General features: G+C 38.7%; 1 protein-coding gene across 4 annotated transcripts in view; it reads left to right on the top strand.

Annotated features, from left to right (window-relative positions):
- rxfp1 (relaxin family peptide receptor 1) overlaps positions 1 to 17,805 on the top strand; it is a 59,086-nt gene that overhangs the window by 33,862 nt on the left and 7,419 nt on the right. For all 4 annotated transcript variants that reach the window (XM_086023932.1, XM_086023930.1, XM_086023929.1 and 1 more), the window contains 11 exons: positions 920 to 991; positions 1,888 to 1,959; positions 2,053 to 2,124; positions 2,270 to 2,338; positions 3,465 to 3,536; positions 3,908 to 3,979; positions 4,067 to 4,138; positions 4,866 to 4,937; positions 5,971 to 6,042; positions 7,617 to 7,846; positions 17,004 to 17,414. In XM_086023932.1, the coding sequence (XP_085880058.1) occupies positions 920 to 991; positions 1,888 to 1,959; positions 2,053 to 2,124; positions 2,270 to 2,338; positions 3,465 to 3,536; positions 3,908 to 3,979; positions 4,067 to 4,138; positions 4,866 to 4,937; positions 5,971 to 6,042; positions 7,617 to 7,846; positions 17,004 to 17,414 (1,286 nt within the window). The remainder of the gene's footprint in view (positions 1 to 919; positions 992 to 1,887; positions 1,960 to 2,052; positions 2,125 to 2,269; positions 2,339 to 3,464; positions 3,537 to 3,907; positions 3,980 to 4,066; positions 4,139 to 4,865; positions 4,938 to 5,970; positions 6,043 to 7,616; positions 7,847 to 17,003; positions 17,415 to 17,805) is intronic.

Below are 17,805 nucleotides of genomic sequence, written 5' to 3'. Positions count from 1 at the left end.
TATACATTATTTACGTGGTAAATGACAATGTATGATTTTTGGTGCAATATCTACATAGGTGTATAGAGGCCCATTTCCAGCAACTATCACGCCAGTGTTCCAAATGTACAAGGTGTTTGCCCATTGCGTCAGAAGGCTCAAGGATATTAGAAAACCCTTGTGCAATCATCATTAGCACTGTTGAAAATATTTTAGCTTAATAGAGAAGGTAGGGAGTTGTACACGCCGTTGTAGGATCATCATCAGTTTCTTGGCAATTTCTCGCATGGCATAGTCTTAATTTCTAAGAACAAGAATCAACTGTTGGGTTTCACATGGAAATTCTTTTTTTCTGGCCATTTTGAGCTCTTAATCGATTCCCACAAATGCGATGCTGCAAATAGTCAACCTACTCAATGGAAGGTCCATTTTATAGCTTCTCTAGTGCTACAGTTTCAGAGTTGTTCTAAAGCCACTCTTGTCTAGGCTGTGTTGCTTAGGGTTGTCGTCCTGTTGGAAGCTAAAACTTCGCCTGAGTACTCTGGAGCAGGTTTTCATCCAGAATGTCTCTGTGCATTGCTGAATTCATCCTTCCCTCAATCTTGACTAGTTTGCCACTTCCTAAAATTATCCCCACATCACCGCCCTGCTTCACTGTAGGGATGGCATTGGTCTGGCGATGGACCAGACCACCTGGTTCCCTCCAAACGTGACACCTGGCATTCACACAATATCATCCAATCTTTGTCTCATCAGACCAGAGAATTTTCTTTCTCATCGTCGGAGAGTCCTTGAAAATGAATTGATTCCATTTTGGAATGTGGCTGGAACATAACAAAATATGGGAAAAAATGAAGGAAAACAAATATGAATGAACCATGTGAGCAGTCTGTCCAATGTGCTTCTGCACTATCTCATGTAAATTTGTGTGTTCGTATAGATACCTGCAACACAACGAGATCGAAGATGTGAGTCCGGCTGCTTTCAGAGGACTGTACAATCTCACCAGGCTGTAAGTCTCCAAGTGTCACTTGAAGACACAATTTCGGGCACCTTATTAAGAAGGACTGAAATGTTTTGCTAAAAATCAGCCCTGAACGCCACTTTCACTGATGGAGACAGAATTGGTTACGCATGTCAATCATAAAAAGGCGCATGAAAAGGTCTCAAGGACCAATGTCTGAAACTGAATGCAAAGGTTGCAATTTTGGTTTGAAGCAGTCATTTGAACATCATATTTTGATGAACTCCTTCCAGATTTAAAAAAAAAAAAAAAAAAACTCTGCTTCTGACACAACTTTCGACTATTGACAGAATTGGGTGGACATGTCTTTCATAAGTGGATGCACAAAAGAGTCTCAAGTAGCATCTTGAAATAGAACAGGAAGTCATTTCTGGTGAATTCACAGGCTTGACCGAACTCCTATTTGGGAATTCGTCCATTTCTTAGATGACTGAATATCTTTTTGGGGGGGGGGCCTAAATAAGCCCTAGTTTTGCAAGCACGTGTAAAATCGCGTGTAAATGTATGTATTTTTGGGATCCTGAACATGCTGAAAATGGAGGTGCGAGGGCTTGTTTTTATTTTCAATTAATTTTCAATATGTTGCCTGCCATAACACAAATTGTGAGATCAAGAAAAAAATTAATAATGTTGCACGTAATTGTGGTTTCCCCATTTCTTTAAAGTATTAGCAGCAGGGCTTTTCTGTCACAAAATAATTGATGACCAACAAAAACAAATGAAGGGTAATTTATGCTTACCGGTATACGGTATTTGTTTCAGCATGACGGAACTGACATTTTGCTTGCAAAAATCTCAGAGACCGGTTTCAAAAAATGTTCGCTTGCACTTAGAATATGTCATTCTATTATTCCTTGATGTTTTTATTTATTTATTTTTTGTAGATATCTGAACTACAACCGGATTTCCGTGCTGATGCCCGGTGTGTTCAGGGACCTGCATAAGCTGGAGTGGCTGTATGTCTATTAAATTTTATTTCCTTCCACTAAAGATAGTAATTTCTTGACACTCTCAACAATACAACCAGACAAACAAATTGTGTGTTGTAGGATCTTGGAGAACAATAACATCCATCACATCTCGTCCAATGCCTTTTCAGGACTGAACTCGCTGGTCTTACTGTGAGTATTTTTCTTTTGATGCGTTCTTCTTCTTCTTCTTCTTCTTCTTATTATTATTATTTTGTCCTGGCCCTTGAAGTTGTCATTTTTCCTGACATGTTTGAATTGTGCGTATGTCCGTTTGTGTGTGTCCTGATTTTGACAGGGCATTGTTGAACAACACTCTGACAAAAGTGGATGACATCTGTCGTGAGATGGCCAGGCTCAACTGGTTGTAAGTACAGGAAGTCGTGACACATGTCACAAGTTGGGTAGAAAATTGACTTTCATGCTAAGCTGCCACGCAAACAGATAACGCGGTCAGCCGAATCCCCAGTAAATGAAAAATGAATCAGATGCAGGAAATGCAGGTTCTGGATGAAGCCATGTGGCCAATCGCATTATCAATTACATTTCCTGGAAATCATCATTCCTCGGAGGTTTATAATGTTTTTATATCATTTATTATGTTATTTGTTTGTGTTCACAATCCAGTCCTGAATTTTGATTTTGACTTTTGAGATCTGCACAATAAATGTTCTCGAAATTACATAATGGTAGAGCTTTTTTTTATTATTATTACTTTTTTAATCAATTTACCTTTGCGTCTAGCTGTTATGCACTATGTGAACTAAAGAAATAAAAACGCATTATTTAAGAAAAAAAAAAAGCAAACCAATTGTTCATTTGTTATATTGTGATTCTTATTGTTTAATAGAACCCTTGCTTCAAATCCCTGGCATTAATCTCCCAAAAAAAAAAAAAAAAATGCTCGACAATATTACAATGTTGCTCCTCAAATGAAGTAAGTGATTTGAAAACTACTCCTCAAAGAAAATAAATTATTTCGAGCCTTTAGGACAAACACAAAAGAGGTGTGCATCTCTCCAATAAAATACAATGCAATACATATATCGATACATGGGGTGCAATATCATTCAATGGCGGTTGATTTTAAAGTGGAGCGATTCTATTTAGCTCAATTCATTGGGATTACGATTCAACATGGAACGGCTGAGTTTCAAAGGGTATGATGCGATGAATTTCGCGTTGTCATTTTCATTCACAATATGAATGAGCTTGTCATTCGGTTTCTGTAAATGTGACATAAAGACGATTCCATACGCATCTCGATATATGTCAACGATTCGGTTTGATATGATGAACTCACATATTTTGAATAAAAAACGATTTTTGAATTCAAATAGATTTTTTTTATTACACCGTAACAGACGGATAGATGGATAGATAGATGGATAGATGGATAAATGAGATGCACACACAATATTATGATGTATATATTATGTACAGTATTTTGGATTAATTGGATTAGTTTTGGATTATGTATAATGTTCTTTCAGGGATTTGGAGGGAAATCTGATCGAGACCTTGGAGAATGTGTCTTTCTACTCGTGCAGTATGCTCACCGTCTTGTACGTAATCCCACTTTCGTGTTCATTGTTAGTGCACATTTATGGTACTGTATACCCCACCTGAAATGTATTATATGTGGGCCTTTGAAGCCCTTTTGTAATTAAGGGCTGTATAGATAAATTTGACTTGACTTGACTACATCTGTAAAAGTGCATGTTTAGTCGACTAGAATGTTTAATACTGCACGTATAGTACACAGTATGCACTGCTGGAATATCAATGTGAGTTAATGTGCATATTTACACCACTTGAAATTGAATGCAAGAGCTTGCTATAATGGAACTGTTTTTGATTTATATTATTTCTCTTTTTTTAGTTGAATATTACGAATCATCTTTAATTTTATTTGATTATGTATGTATTTTCCAAGGGTTCTTCAACGCAACAGGATCAGCCACATACACGAGCAAGCCTTCTCGGTCCTCCAAAAGCTTGGAGAGTTGTGAGTGTTTGGTTTATAATAGCCAGTTAACATGTTATTGTTTTTGTATTGTTTATTATCTTTGACTTGATTGTCTTTTTTACACAGGGATCTCTCCAGCAACAGACTGATGAAGATCCCACCTAATCTCTTCTTTCTTCTGGGAGATTTGCTTCAACTGTGAGTTTCATCTATACGTATTATTTTATCTGACACATGTCCCCTCAAATAGAAATACAGTATATAATCCCGATGTGCCAAATGCCTAAATACAGTGGTGGCCATGCAGGTTTGAAGCAAGCATTTTAGAGTTACAATATATTGGCCATTTCCAGTAGGGCTGGAAAAAAAATGAAAAAAATATTAATCACGATTATTTTTGGTAATAATTGAAATCACGGTCATTGAAATGATCACTCATTTCTTGGTACAAAACAATAAACTGTTTACATGTAAAAAATATAAAGACAAATAAATGTAAGTAAGTTCCTTTTGGATCAAGCAAAATTTAGAAAATTGTTTATTGTAAAATAAAAAAAAGGTGCAAATGTATAAATCAAAATATAATTTCCTTGTGTAAACAAACATAGTGCGTTGGATATAAATTGTTATTAATAATCGTTTTTTACGATTATGCCAATTTTGTAATTGTGGAGTGTAATAGGCGGACCAGTCTTTCACGTAGGCGATATGACCAGCTCTGGGTATAGGGATGTCTTTCATTGACCCACCAAAAAGTCTCAAGACGTCATGCCATAAAAAGACACCGGAAGTTTGCCGTTTTGGCATTTTCCTGAGCACCTGCATAGACAAACATGTTCTACAGATTTCAAGTCTTTCATATTATAAATAAACACAGAAAGCAGAACCATTTTCTGGATCTGGTGACCCCTTTTTTATTTTACAGAAACATTTCATACAATCCCATTAGAGAACTGCAGGTGGACCACTTTGACAAGCTACACAAACTGAAGTCATTGTGAGTATGAGTGGTGTGCTTTGTCTAACTAGCACAAACACACACACACACACACACACACACACACGCATGCACACGCAAGCACACGCACACGCTACATGCGTAACCTGTGTGATTTGTCTTTGATTTGTTTGCTCCTTTTGCCTTTTGTGCATAACTAGAATGAGCATTGTTCCATGAAAGTGGTTTACTGTTTTTTAATGTTTTTATTGTATCATCTGGAAAGTGGCACATACTGTCTATCAGCAAAAGTAATTGTACATGTGGCTATTCCACTCTTCTGGATGGTGTGTCAAACCCACACATTTGTGCGCATGTTCTTTGTCGATGTGCTACGGGTAAGACTCTATAGCTGAGGTAGCTGTGGTCTTATTTCTAATTAATGCATGCACCCTTTCATTTGTTTTATTTTATTTGTATTTATTTATTTTGCTTTATTTTTATGTTATAATTACAACTTATAATGTATTTCATAACTAATTATTGAATATATGCAAATTGTATTTTCAATTTAATTTAATGTATTTTTTTTCTATTTCATAAATTTATTTGTTATATTTGTATGAGGATAATTACAGAGTAAGGTTTTAATATTGTAATTAATGTATAGACTTCAGCAATATTATTGTCATAATTAAAATCTAATTATTTTATGTAATTCTTATATATCATTTATTTTATAGTTATTGTGTTCAATGTACAATATATAGAATATTGTATTGTCTTTTATATTTATTTTGTTTAATACTATTTAATGCATTATTATTAAATGATTAGTTAATATCATTATTGAATTTATTTAGATTTCATTTTATTAAGCAGTTTTATTGTATATTTAAATTTGATCTTATTCCAATTAAATGTAGTAGAAATTACAACTAATATTTATTAATATAATATATAAATGTGATTTTTGAAAATATTTTTATAAATGTTATATTTGATCCTTTTACTGTTACGCTTTTAATTTTAGTTCCTAGTTTGTGTTTGGGTCCCGTTTTATGTCTCTAAATCCTGGATTTCTTTTCTCCAGGAGCATTGAGGGCATCGAAATTACCAACATCCAACGACGGATGTTCGAGCCTCTTAAATACTTAACACACATGTGAGTGCGACTCCGTCGTCATTCGTTCATCTGACCAACATTTCCACCCATCGGGAGAGTAGGAAGACAATGTCTTCCTACATACGAGGGGAAAATAATTGGGTGCTAGTAGTTTTTCCAGGGGAAATAATTTCAAGTCAATTCCTAATTTTTCATAATCTTCCAAGGGACATGTTATAGAAAAGTCACTTTTAATCGCGTGTATACAAATAGTGAAATCTTAAACCATATCAGTCTTTTGCGAGCTGTCCAATTTGTTCTGAATGTGCTGGATTGTGATGTCACAGTGGGACTAATTTACATATTCCTGCACCTACGCAAATTACTCTGCCTAAGACTTGAAAGCTAAAATGGGTCAAGATCCAGCGGCACTTTCAAGCCATGATCAGTCTAAGCTATTTGAAATGCTATCACAGATGAGCATAGGCAACGTTAGCGTCTGATCAGCAGCACATATTTGGTTTGTCTGGCAAAGTGGTCCACATGGTATTCGTGTACACTGCATGTCCCACATGCAAAGATCTGCTTCACAAATTGACAAGTGCATGAAGTGCATGCCTCCAAGGGTGAAAATAAAATCCGTGCTTTAACTGATTTTATGGACGCAGTTCGCTTGTATTTTTTTTTTCCTTAACATGTCCCAGTTGTCATGGTAAGAAAAGCCATTCTCATGTTGACTCGTCCCGCAGTATGCATGAGAATGGGCTGCCCCCACAAAACAGGCTGATATCAAAGCTTCAAGCTAAACTAAGCTGAGCTGCAGTGGTGGCACTGATTAGCGTTAGCATCTGATAAGCAACACATACTTTTTGTTCAAGAAAGTTGTGTGTGTGTTTTTTAAATTCATTTAGCTCATTTAATTGTTTGTTAATTGAATTGTTGTAAATACTAAAATTACAATTTTTACTAAAATAAAGATGCACTAACATAAAGAAATGAAAATATATTTATTCATCTGTTCACAATACCGCTTTTACCGATCAGGCTTGCGGGGTGTAAATACATTAATACAATAACATTTCTATTAAATAAACGGTTAATTTAATTTAATCAATTGAAGTTAACTTAATTATAATAATTAATACATTAACTATAAATGAGAGCAAATGATTGTTTTATTGTTAGAATTTGCTGTTTTACATATTTAAATACACATTTTAACTTTTTTTTTTTTTTTTTTTTTTTTTTTACCTCATCAGCGAGTGTCCTGGCCTATTGCTCCAATTTAAAATCAAATGTGGCCCTGAAGCATTAAATTTTGTCCAACAGTGGTGGAAAGACTATATATATTTTTTTACTGAAGGGTATATTTTTATGAAAGCATGTCAGAGACACGTTATTATATAGACGCATGTGAACTATTTGAACTTGTGCTCCATAGCTTAACTTTTTTTGATTTTTATAATCACCAGCGGTTGAAAAACTAATTCAAACGCAGGTGCTGCTTCATACAGTAGCTCTCAAAATCTCAGCTCAGGAAATGAATCTATTGCTGCAATCAAGCTGCATTATCATGTACCTTTTGTTTTTGTAATTAATTAGAACACGTGTGTGTGCGTGCGTGTATTTGGCAGCTACTTCAAAAAGTTCCAGTACTGCGGCTACGCACCTCATGTGCGCAGCTGCAAGCCCAACACGGACGGCATCTCGTCCTTCGAGGACCTGCTGGCCAACATCGTGCTGAGGGTCTTCGTCTGGGTGGTCTCGGCCACTACCTGCTTCGGCAACATCTTCGTTATCTGCATGCGCTCGTATATTCGCTCGGAGAACAAGCTGCACGCCATGTGTATCATCTCCCTCTGCTGTAAGTCGGCATGTCACTTATGGATGATGATAAGTCTGCATTCCATAAGGAATCCGGGAATTATAGAGAATATTTTTTCCTCTATATATCAGGGAAGGACATTCATCACATACGAGACATTGGATCCAGATCTGAGGGTGTGGAGTGGAAATCTTAATTTTTGTGAAATTGAGTAAAATGAGTTGGGGGTGGGGGGGTTCTAGTTCGAGATTAAAGCTAATTGTTTTATTTCGGGCACAGTTAATCTATATATATTGAGAAATTAAGAAACTGGTGTAGAAAACATGCAAGATTTTTCGAAGAGGTTGACATGTTCATCACAAAACCAGCCAAATTCAAGAAAATAATTTGGTTAAAAAACAGACAAATCCAAAATTTTCACATACTGTACCTATAAAACTACACTGAAAGATTCAGGTGAGTGTCATAGGACTACAATCACATGATTTAGAATCTGTGAACCTGGTCACACTCTCACCACATTAGGCTCCAATTTGGTAGCAATCCGACAAAATATCATCCTTGAAGGACCCACAAAAAAGGCCGAAATGAGCCTAAATTGGCCGCTTTGTAAACCAAAAATGTGTTTTCTCAGGCATGGCTTCTTGATACTTTTTGGGGGCTATATTTATAATAACATGTTTATCAAATTTTACATTGCTATATTAAAGTAGCTTCGGGGCTGAATTTTCAAAATTGCGGAGTTTCTATATTGGAGTTTTCTGGTTTATTGTAAGTCATCAAATTTGACTGTCATGCTCCACCCACGCGCAATAACGAAAACTAAAATTTTTCACAATATAATAGCAGCCATCTATCTACAACAGGGGTGGGCAAATGGAGGGCCGCGGGCTAACACTCTGAGTGGCCCCTTGATTAATTAAAAAAAAAAGATCTTTGTCCTCTAGTATACGTGGATCAAATTTGGTCACAATCGGACAAAATTTATATGTCAAATCTGTCTATGAAGGAAAATGCCAAAATTACCCTAAAATAGCCACTTCAAGCCAAAGTGGAAAGCTTCCCAAAACTTTTAGGGCATGGCCTCTTTAGACTTTTTTATGGGTCTACTCATAGGACATCCATCCATCCATTGCTCAAACCGCTTCACGAGGGCTTTGTTAAATTGGCTTCTGCGGCCGATTTTTCAAAAACGTCCATTGGCACAAATGAATTTAATGTTTTTTTTTTTTTTTTTTTACCAGAAGGAACATGCTAGATTTGTGCGATTACACCATGGAAAACCCTCAAAACCGTGATATCTTCAGCCTTCAATTATGCAGATACCATCCCGCTTACCCATTTGAGCCCACAGGAACACCCAAAGCCTGTGTGACATTTACACTTTCTTATTTGACAGCCCATTTGTGTCATATGTTAACCTATGTTAAAATTTCCTGGATCTCAATCTTTCTTTATCAGTCACAAACCAAACCCGTTTCGTTTCTTGATAAAAATAAAGATGCCATTACAGTAATGTTTATATTGATCTACAAAATATTAATTTCAATCATGAATATATGGTTTGTAGGAATCACAGTGTTCTTGAAATACGCATACGCGAGGAACTGCACTTTAATTAGAGGCAGTTGCACAATGGCACGAGCCACGGCACAAGTGATTCATTGCAACTACACATGAGAAGAAAATAAATAGAAAATATATAAATAAAAGCGAAGTAGGAATGCAATAATTTCTTTGTATTTCTCAGAAGTGTTCTGTTTCTGAGGAAATAGACTCCCTCGCCACGCTCAAAATATTCTTATGACCTTGCACAATAACATGCACAACTGGCAAACCAACCAGTGGATCACTTAGGACATTGTGATAACAGCTTTCAGCATTTATTGTGTTTTACCAAAGCAAAATTCCTATTCCAAGGCTAGCTATGCAAAAGTCCAAAAACAGTATGAGGAATATGCAACTTATACAAATGTCTTTCACAATTTTGTAACACTATACAAAGTGTGAAATAGAGCAATTGCAGGATTTGCAAGAAATTGCCCAAATCGGTCTAAGATGGTCGTGTCAAAACCAATTTGGCTTTTTCCAAATGTCTGGTGGGTGGCTCACTACATCGTCCGCAAGGGGGGATTTTGACAAGATTTTGTGCATACTCTGCGTACAGGGAGGGGCGGCCCTGGGCCTTATACGTATAAGATTGAGGACCCAATCGTTTTCTTGAATTGGGCGGAGCGGGTGCTTCGAGAGCAGGAATGCTCAGAGATGGGTGGAAATGGAGGAAAACACCACTTTTGGGGTGTTTTGTAACGCTACGTGTTTTGGGTGGGTGAGGAATTAGCATTTTAAGATGACAACTAGCTCAAAAAATGTCATTTTGCATGAAACAGATTCTTTAATGCAAATGTGGGATGCCGACACAATTGAGCGGGAAAATGCAATGTTTCATCCCACAATGGTGCAAGAACGACTCAAACACATCGTGATGACCTATTCCACCTGTCTAGAAAAATACCGAAAGAAAGAAAACTCCACCCACATGTGCACAGTTAAACTGCACTTGACTTGCCCTAGGAATGAAAATAAGTGACGATCATGAAATCTCATATTCTCTTTCAGTGCGTCTTTGAAAAAAAAAAAATGGCCAGCATTAGCACATCCATTTTATGCCATTTCCTTATCTTATCATATTTCCTTGACATTTCTTGCCACGTTACAAACTAGATGGAGGTTTGATGTGTGTCACTGGGGGAGAATTGTCAGCCCATTCCTCACAGGTCTTTTCGACCATGTGCCTGCAAAAAAAAAAAAACACCCACCTAGCATTCTTCAAGCTGCTGATTTACATCAATCTGATCCTTTGTCTTCTACCACTGACTCCTATATTCAACTTGAAATCCTCTTTCTTACCTTCAGCACTTTGCATGCAATTAGTTTCCTTTGTTGCTACATTTCTGACCCTTTGCAATTTTAATACCATTATTGTACTAGTCACGTAGCAGGAGAATTCTTTAAATGCCACACACACACAAATGCCCCACAAATTCCCTATGATTTATGATGATGATGATCCGCTATGTTCAACTTCTGACCTTATAGCATTTTTCATCAAACTTCGCCCCCATGCCCCACCAACATATGACAACGAAATGTCAAATGTCTCACAATTTAGCGTTGTCACCTGTCTTGTTTATGTGTTGCATATACACGTATGTATAAAGTTGGGTGCAATGGCAAAAAATCTCTAGGAAAAGTTCACTTTTGAGGGATCCCTGGAAACGCTAACAATTAACCGAAAATGTCAGGTAAAACCACGACGGACACCTTCCCATGTGTTTTAGGGCATGTGTTCTTGACATTTTTTTGTGAGGCTACTCATTCTAGATCTTCTTCCCAAATTTCATGTTAAACTAGCTTCGGGGGCAAAATTTTCTAAATTAAGAGGGACACCGGCGAAACAATTTGGGGGAAATTGGCTCTGAACTCTAATTTAAAATTGCATTAGCCATACAGTAGTAGAATGTAATAAAGGGGGGAAAAATCACTGGTAAGACATTATAGTCATGCAGGGGCGGAGCCATGGGTGGGCCTGGGTGTGCACGGGCCCACCCAGCTTGACAGACTGCCCACCAAGTGAGATTCATGAAAAAATATATACTTTTAAATTTTTTGTAAATGATTAGGAAATTATTTTTTAATTTGAGTTTGTGTTTATTTTATTGAATATTAAGAATAGCATAATTGTGGTTGTCTAGGGAAGATCTGAATTACATATTATTCAGTTTGTCAATTTGTTTGAATATACGATGTGTCGGGACAGCGGGATTGTGCTCAGTGAGAGAAATATTCAGGCACACCCATATTTTTCCAGGCCCACCCATTAGCCACGTTCTGGCTCCGCCCCTGTAGTCATGCCCAGCGCGAGTCTAGCGTAAAGTGCGGTCCAATTGTCCGCATGAGTTCTCTCTGGTATTTTTGCATACGAGCACAGTTACAAACCATCGTTTGCGCCGCTGTGGGCTTGAACGCAGCCAACTAGCATCCCTGCCAATGCAAACGGCTGCTCTCATTTCCTTTCAAAATAGCGTGTGAGAGGCACAGTCTTTGATAATTGCGGAAGCAGAAATAGTCTTGCTGGTGTCCATGTAGACTCGTTCAAAGTACGTTAATAAAGAATTTATAGCAGAACTCTACGGGTGGGTGATGTAAAGTTGACCAGGCTGGTCACAAATTACTGCTGTGAAGAAATTGGCACTTGGAGACCACCTTCCAACCAGATCATTCATATCTATGTATGTTTTGAATATTAATGTGGCCTCTGAACACAGAGTAAATGAACTCACACTTTATGTAGGGCCTTGAAGAACGGCAACTGAATAATTTTCCCTGTTTTTATTAAAACTGAGGTAGATTTAATCTGTCATATTGTTAAGTTGAGATCATTTTCTTGAATGTTATACTTTTATTAGATCAAAACAGAATGCTTGCATTCTGTTTTTAATCTCTTAATTAATTGTATGTATCAATTAATTAATTGTATGCTATTTAATTATCAATTCACACCACATAAGAGGTAGTCAATTCACACCAAGATTTCATCATGAGACCTTCCTAGCCTACAAATAAAACTGCGCATTAGAGTACAAACGCCTCAGTCACATATACAGAGGTGTACAATAAGACCTGACGCTGATGCACCAAACCTGTGCATCCGCGTATAAGCATGAGCATACAAGATTCCACATTGTCTAAAAAATATCATCATCATTTGCCATATTGGCAGTGATGATGTGCCCAAGATATTTCACATTTTCAGTTACAGTGAGCACTCAACTGAACAGATAAAAAAGAGGTTAGGTCCTTTGCCCTACAAATCATCATCACACTCTTTGTTACGTTATATTGTATGTCATGCTGCGAACCATAATCAATACAGATGTTAAGGAGCTGCTGCAGGCCAGCAGAGCTCGGACTAAACACTACTAAATCATCGGCATATGATTCACAATCCAATTTCCAGCCACACGACCAGTTTTACATGATTTGAGCCTTGTTGAGAGTTCATCTATGGATCAAGTTGAATAATACTGGGGACAGAATTCCACCCTGCCTGACTCCATTGCTAACATTAAATGGGCCGACCACACTATTCCCCCACCTAATCTGCATAGTTTGTTTTTCATGCCAGTATATTAAAATACGCACAATGTATTTGGGAACACGTCTCTGTATCAATTTCATAAAAAGCTTTCGGTGATTGACCCTATCAAATGCTTTAGAAGTATCTAAAAAACACATTAAAAACGGATTAATTCCGTCTCTTGTATTTCTGAACAATCTCTTGTAATGCATATATACACGTCTGTGCCTAACATAGCCTTGAGCCCAAACTAATTATCAGTCGATGTAACAAATGGTGAAATCCTGTCCAGTATGATTGATTCCATGACTTTTGACACTCCGCTAGCAAGAGCTATAGGTCTATAGTTGTCAGAACTGCCAACCTTCCCAGTTTTATCCTTAATGACAGGGGCTAATAAACACTACTACACTAACATAGAGTCTGATAAGAATCCATGAATAAGAAAGGCTGTGAGACAAATGGAGAGCAGTGGTGCTAACCTTGCCTTATTATTGGATAGTTTAATGACAGCTTTGAGAACTTCATTTGGCATGATTATATCTGCAAGGCCAACATCATTCAAGACAAAAGGCTCACGGCGAAGACTAATGAATAATCTACCGTAGCGCTGACGCCATAGTTCTAAAACGTCATCAGTGCCACAAATGCCATCGATTGCACTCGGCAGGGATTCTTTATTGGCTCTCGTGTGTTTTAACTCCTTCCAAAAGTTGTGTGTTGTTGTTACTTACACAAGAGTTTCCTGGCCAATGAATCAGCTTTCATAGCACATTCATTTTTTACTATAAAACGCAACGCATATTTATATTGGACATTTGAGATGTGTTTCTGTTCAAAAACTGGCCCATGTCTTGGTCTTCCTGCCAGAATTCACTCCGAAAAAAAATTCAGCCACTTGTGCATTCCATCCTGGTTTTCCTTTGTTTTTAGCTTTTGCTTTCTGAATAGGTTCACTTGATTTAAGCAGCCCTTTGTCAATATCGTCATACGTAGCATTTATAGCAGCACTATGTTTCAGATTTTTGCAATTTCCATTCCTACACATGACAGCCTCCTTGGGCAATGAGATTTGTTTTAGAAAATTATCTGTTGTCACAGAATAACTAAATATTTGTTCTCTCGAGGCAGAGCTTCAATCCACAAACAATGATCCACTTGCTGATTTCAACCCTGATAATTTATTTACATTCCAAATGGTATGTGATCTACTGTTGAAAACTCAAAAAACACTTTCATGTCAATCAGTGATGCATGCACGTCTGCTGTGGCTATGCAATGATCTAACCATGAAATGCTATGCCAAGCTGCACTAATGTATGTAAAACTGTCCGCAGGCAAGAGGGCTTTAGTTGATAGCATAAAACCATTCTCCTCACAAAGCTGGTGCAAATGATTAGCATATATTGAGGTACTGTCTGAAATATCTGAATTAAAATCACCAATAACAAACACATTTCGAAAACGCATTATCCTGAACAAACGAATTCACAAAAGCAAGCATATCAAAGCAACACTGTTTCATATGTCAGTTTTTGTTGATTATGGCAGCACCATGTGGACAAAAGCGGTAGTGTTTGACAAAAGTCAACCACATTTCACATGCGCGCCAGCGCGTAGTGCCGTGAAATCCTGAGCTCTCGCTGGCCTGCAAGTTGGACTGATTTACATTTCTATTTCCAGTGGCTGTGTGAAAGATGAATAGCGATTAGGTAATGAATCTAATTTTGTCTAAACAATACTTTTGTTTTTTTGTTCGTTTTGGGGCTTCTGCCATGACACTAGTAATAGCCCGTAGACGTTCCAATCGACTTCCGTCCTTAAAGCGAAAGGAGGAAGTGAGTATGCCGTAAAGCAATTCGGACATTTGTATTTTTTTTGTGTGCCAGGGTTGCTCCCATTCTAATCAAAGTTGCTTAGTGCCAGTGAAAACGATACAGACCCCCCCAGGGCATGACAAAAGTCCCATTCAACTACTTGTAAGTCAATGTATCATCAAGAGAATTGATTTTTTATTAAGGTTGAATTCTTGCCCAGTGCTGCTTTAAGATACTCAGATTCATTAAGATGGCATTCAAATGGCATGTACACACTTAGGAAAACACAATCCTTTCCATTTTGTGTCAGGCGAATTCTAATGCACCAGTCCACTCCCCGTCTAATTATATTAACCCATTAAAGCGTGAAGCCCCTTGTGAGACATCTCTCTAAAACCTACGGTCGTCTTTGGAGTCATCCTTGAATACCTGACATTTTCGCCACCTACAAAATAATTAATATGGCAGCCTCTGACGCAGACGTAATTAAAAAAAAAAAAAGATAGCTTAGACGTGGCTTTCACACAGGCCCGAGTTCATTCATCTATACTGTTTCAATCAAAAATGCAAGTCACGCACTATTTTTAATTAAAAAATATCGAGTGGTAATTACCATTCTGTGTTCTCTTACAAAGACGTTGAAATCGTCGTTGTCTACGAACATATTTCCTAACCAAACATCACGTTTGGATGGTTTCATGGCTTTAAAGTCCGCGAGCGTGTCGTCTATATCACTACCGTGACTTATAGTAGAGATAGAGCACTGCGATCGAAGGCGTCCGCCATTACTCCTCGAAAAAATCCCGGATATGCTTCGACAACTCACGTCACCGTCACATGTCTATTCTGATGCATTTCATTGGCTAAGAATTGGATTAAAATAAAGAAAATGACGTATCCGCTTTCCCAGCTTTAAAGGGAGAAACATGCAACAGCTCTCCCGGCTTTAGTGGTAGAAACGCGATTATGCGCTCCCGTCCTTAATGGGTTAATAAGAGAGTCTATTTTCTTATTCCAAAGGATGGCAACACCCCCAGCAATGCGCCCTCGTATTATACCATCGCCGATGTCTATGCAAGACTCCCCAGCCCCATAAAAGCTCTTATTTACTGTAATTAATCCTTCCAAATCCTGCTTGGTCAAGAATGTCTCTTGCAAACACAGCACGCCGCACTGATCCAACAGGTGATCCACAACAGTCCTGCGAGTGATAGCATCTGCACTCCGCCCCAAGCGCAGACCACGACAGTTATAAGAGACAACTTTGAGTTCCATGTGTAGTTTATATAGCCTCCGTGCCACTGGCCGATGGAGCCCGACTTTTCGGCACATTGATGTCGGCTCCGTATGAGCCAGGAGCCACTCTGCTACGTGGCTCGAAGAAACACTGCACGTGAGTGCCCACTGGCCAGACCTCTGGTTTATACATCTCCGCCAAAACATTGCAGTCATTTTAAACGAGGCGAATCTACCGTTAGCGGAGGATATCTTGTAACATTTAACTTCCCGGCCAAGTTGGGATTGAAGATATTCAGTTAGTGTCTGTGCTTGCAAATCTGGCGAGAATTTGGATGCACAAACACTCACCATCTTTGTTGATACAGACTTTTTGTGGTTTGCTAATCCCGTGCCCACGATAGCCAAGCGCTGTTTCATCTTTCTCACACTAGTCGATCTTCTAGTGCGCTGAATTGTTTTTGAGTGAGGATAGAGAACACACTAGTACCAGAAGTGGGTATTCCGGCAGATATGTCCGTCAGTGACAGACCCCCGTTTTGCTGATGATTGACAAATGACGGAAGCGGGTTTTCATCCGTCAATGTAATCGTCACTAACCGCGTCCGCCAGTGACAGTCCGTCAGTCCGTCAATGACGGACTGTTAGTCGCCCGATTTTTCTGACGTTTTTTGGGGGGACCGACTACCGGACCAATGGATTTCTGAGGGACTAACTGACAAATTGACGGGCTGACAATTACAATTCAATTTGTCACGAAAAATGACGGACTGCCAAATGACAAATGTACCCTGGCTGCTGACGGATGACAGATGACGGACCGGCAACATTTTGTGAAATGCCCACCTTTGACACGTACTGTATATGGACGATGAAGCAGACTAGTTGGGTATCGAATCAATGCAAATACAGCTTTCCATAATTACTCTACTATGATTACTACTAACACTACTGCATATGTTGGATACTACTGGTGAATAATCATTCCACGTTCCCTTGTCAGGCGCAGACGGGTTGATGGGCATCTACCTTTTCATGATCGGGGCATACGACCTGAAGTTCCGCGGTGAGTACAACCGGCACGCCCAGGCCTGGATGGACAGCGGCCAGTGCCAGGTGATCGGCTCCCTTGCGATGCTGTCCACCGAGGTGTCGGTCCTGCTGCTCACCTACCTGACGCTGGAGAAGTACATCTGCATCGTGTACCCCTTCCGCTACCTGACTCCAGGTTGGCGCCGTACCGTGACGGTGCTCCTGGGCATCTGGGTGTTTGGCTTCATGGTGGCCTTCCTTCCCCTGGCCTTTAAGGGCCTCTTCCAGAACTTCTACGGTACCAACGGCGTGTGCTTTCCGCTACACTCGGAGCAGCCCGAGACACTCTGGGCGCACATTTACTCCATCGTCATCTTCCTAGGTGAGTGTTGTTGAGGGTAGGATTCGGAGTTCGAGGGATAGTGTTTAAAGGGTTAGTGTTTGGGTTAATTTATGAGGTTTGGGATTTTAAGAGTAAAGGATAAGGGTTTTAGGGATTGGTGTTAGTAGCGTTTTAACTTTGTTTTCAATTCCAAGGGTTTCATGTTCGGGTTTTAATAAGTTAGGGGTCGGATTTTAAATAGTAGGCCATAAGGGTTGGTGTTTTAAGGAGTTGTGTTAGGGTGAGGATTCATGTGACAGGTTTAAAGTTTTACATCTTAGTGTTTTAAGAATTAGTGGTAAGTTTATAGTTTTAAGGCCTTTTCACTCTGCACTTAGCAACACGCAGTGCACCGTTGACGAACCCATTAACTGTGTATGTGCTGCAAGGG

Source organism: Filicampus tigris, chromosome 2, assembly GCF_054856515.1.
Source record: "Filicampus tigris isolate MCC_2025a chromosome 2, RoL_Ftig_1.0, whole genome shotgun sequence".
Lineage (NCBI taxonomy): Eukaryota > Metazoa > Chordata > Actinopteri > Syngnathiformes > Syngnathidae > Filicampus > Filicampus tigris.
Note: the sequence above shows the minus strand (reverse complement) of the source record. Positions and strands in the feature narration are given on the sequence as shown.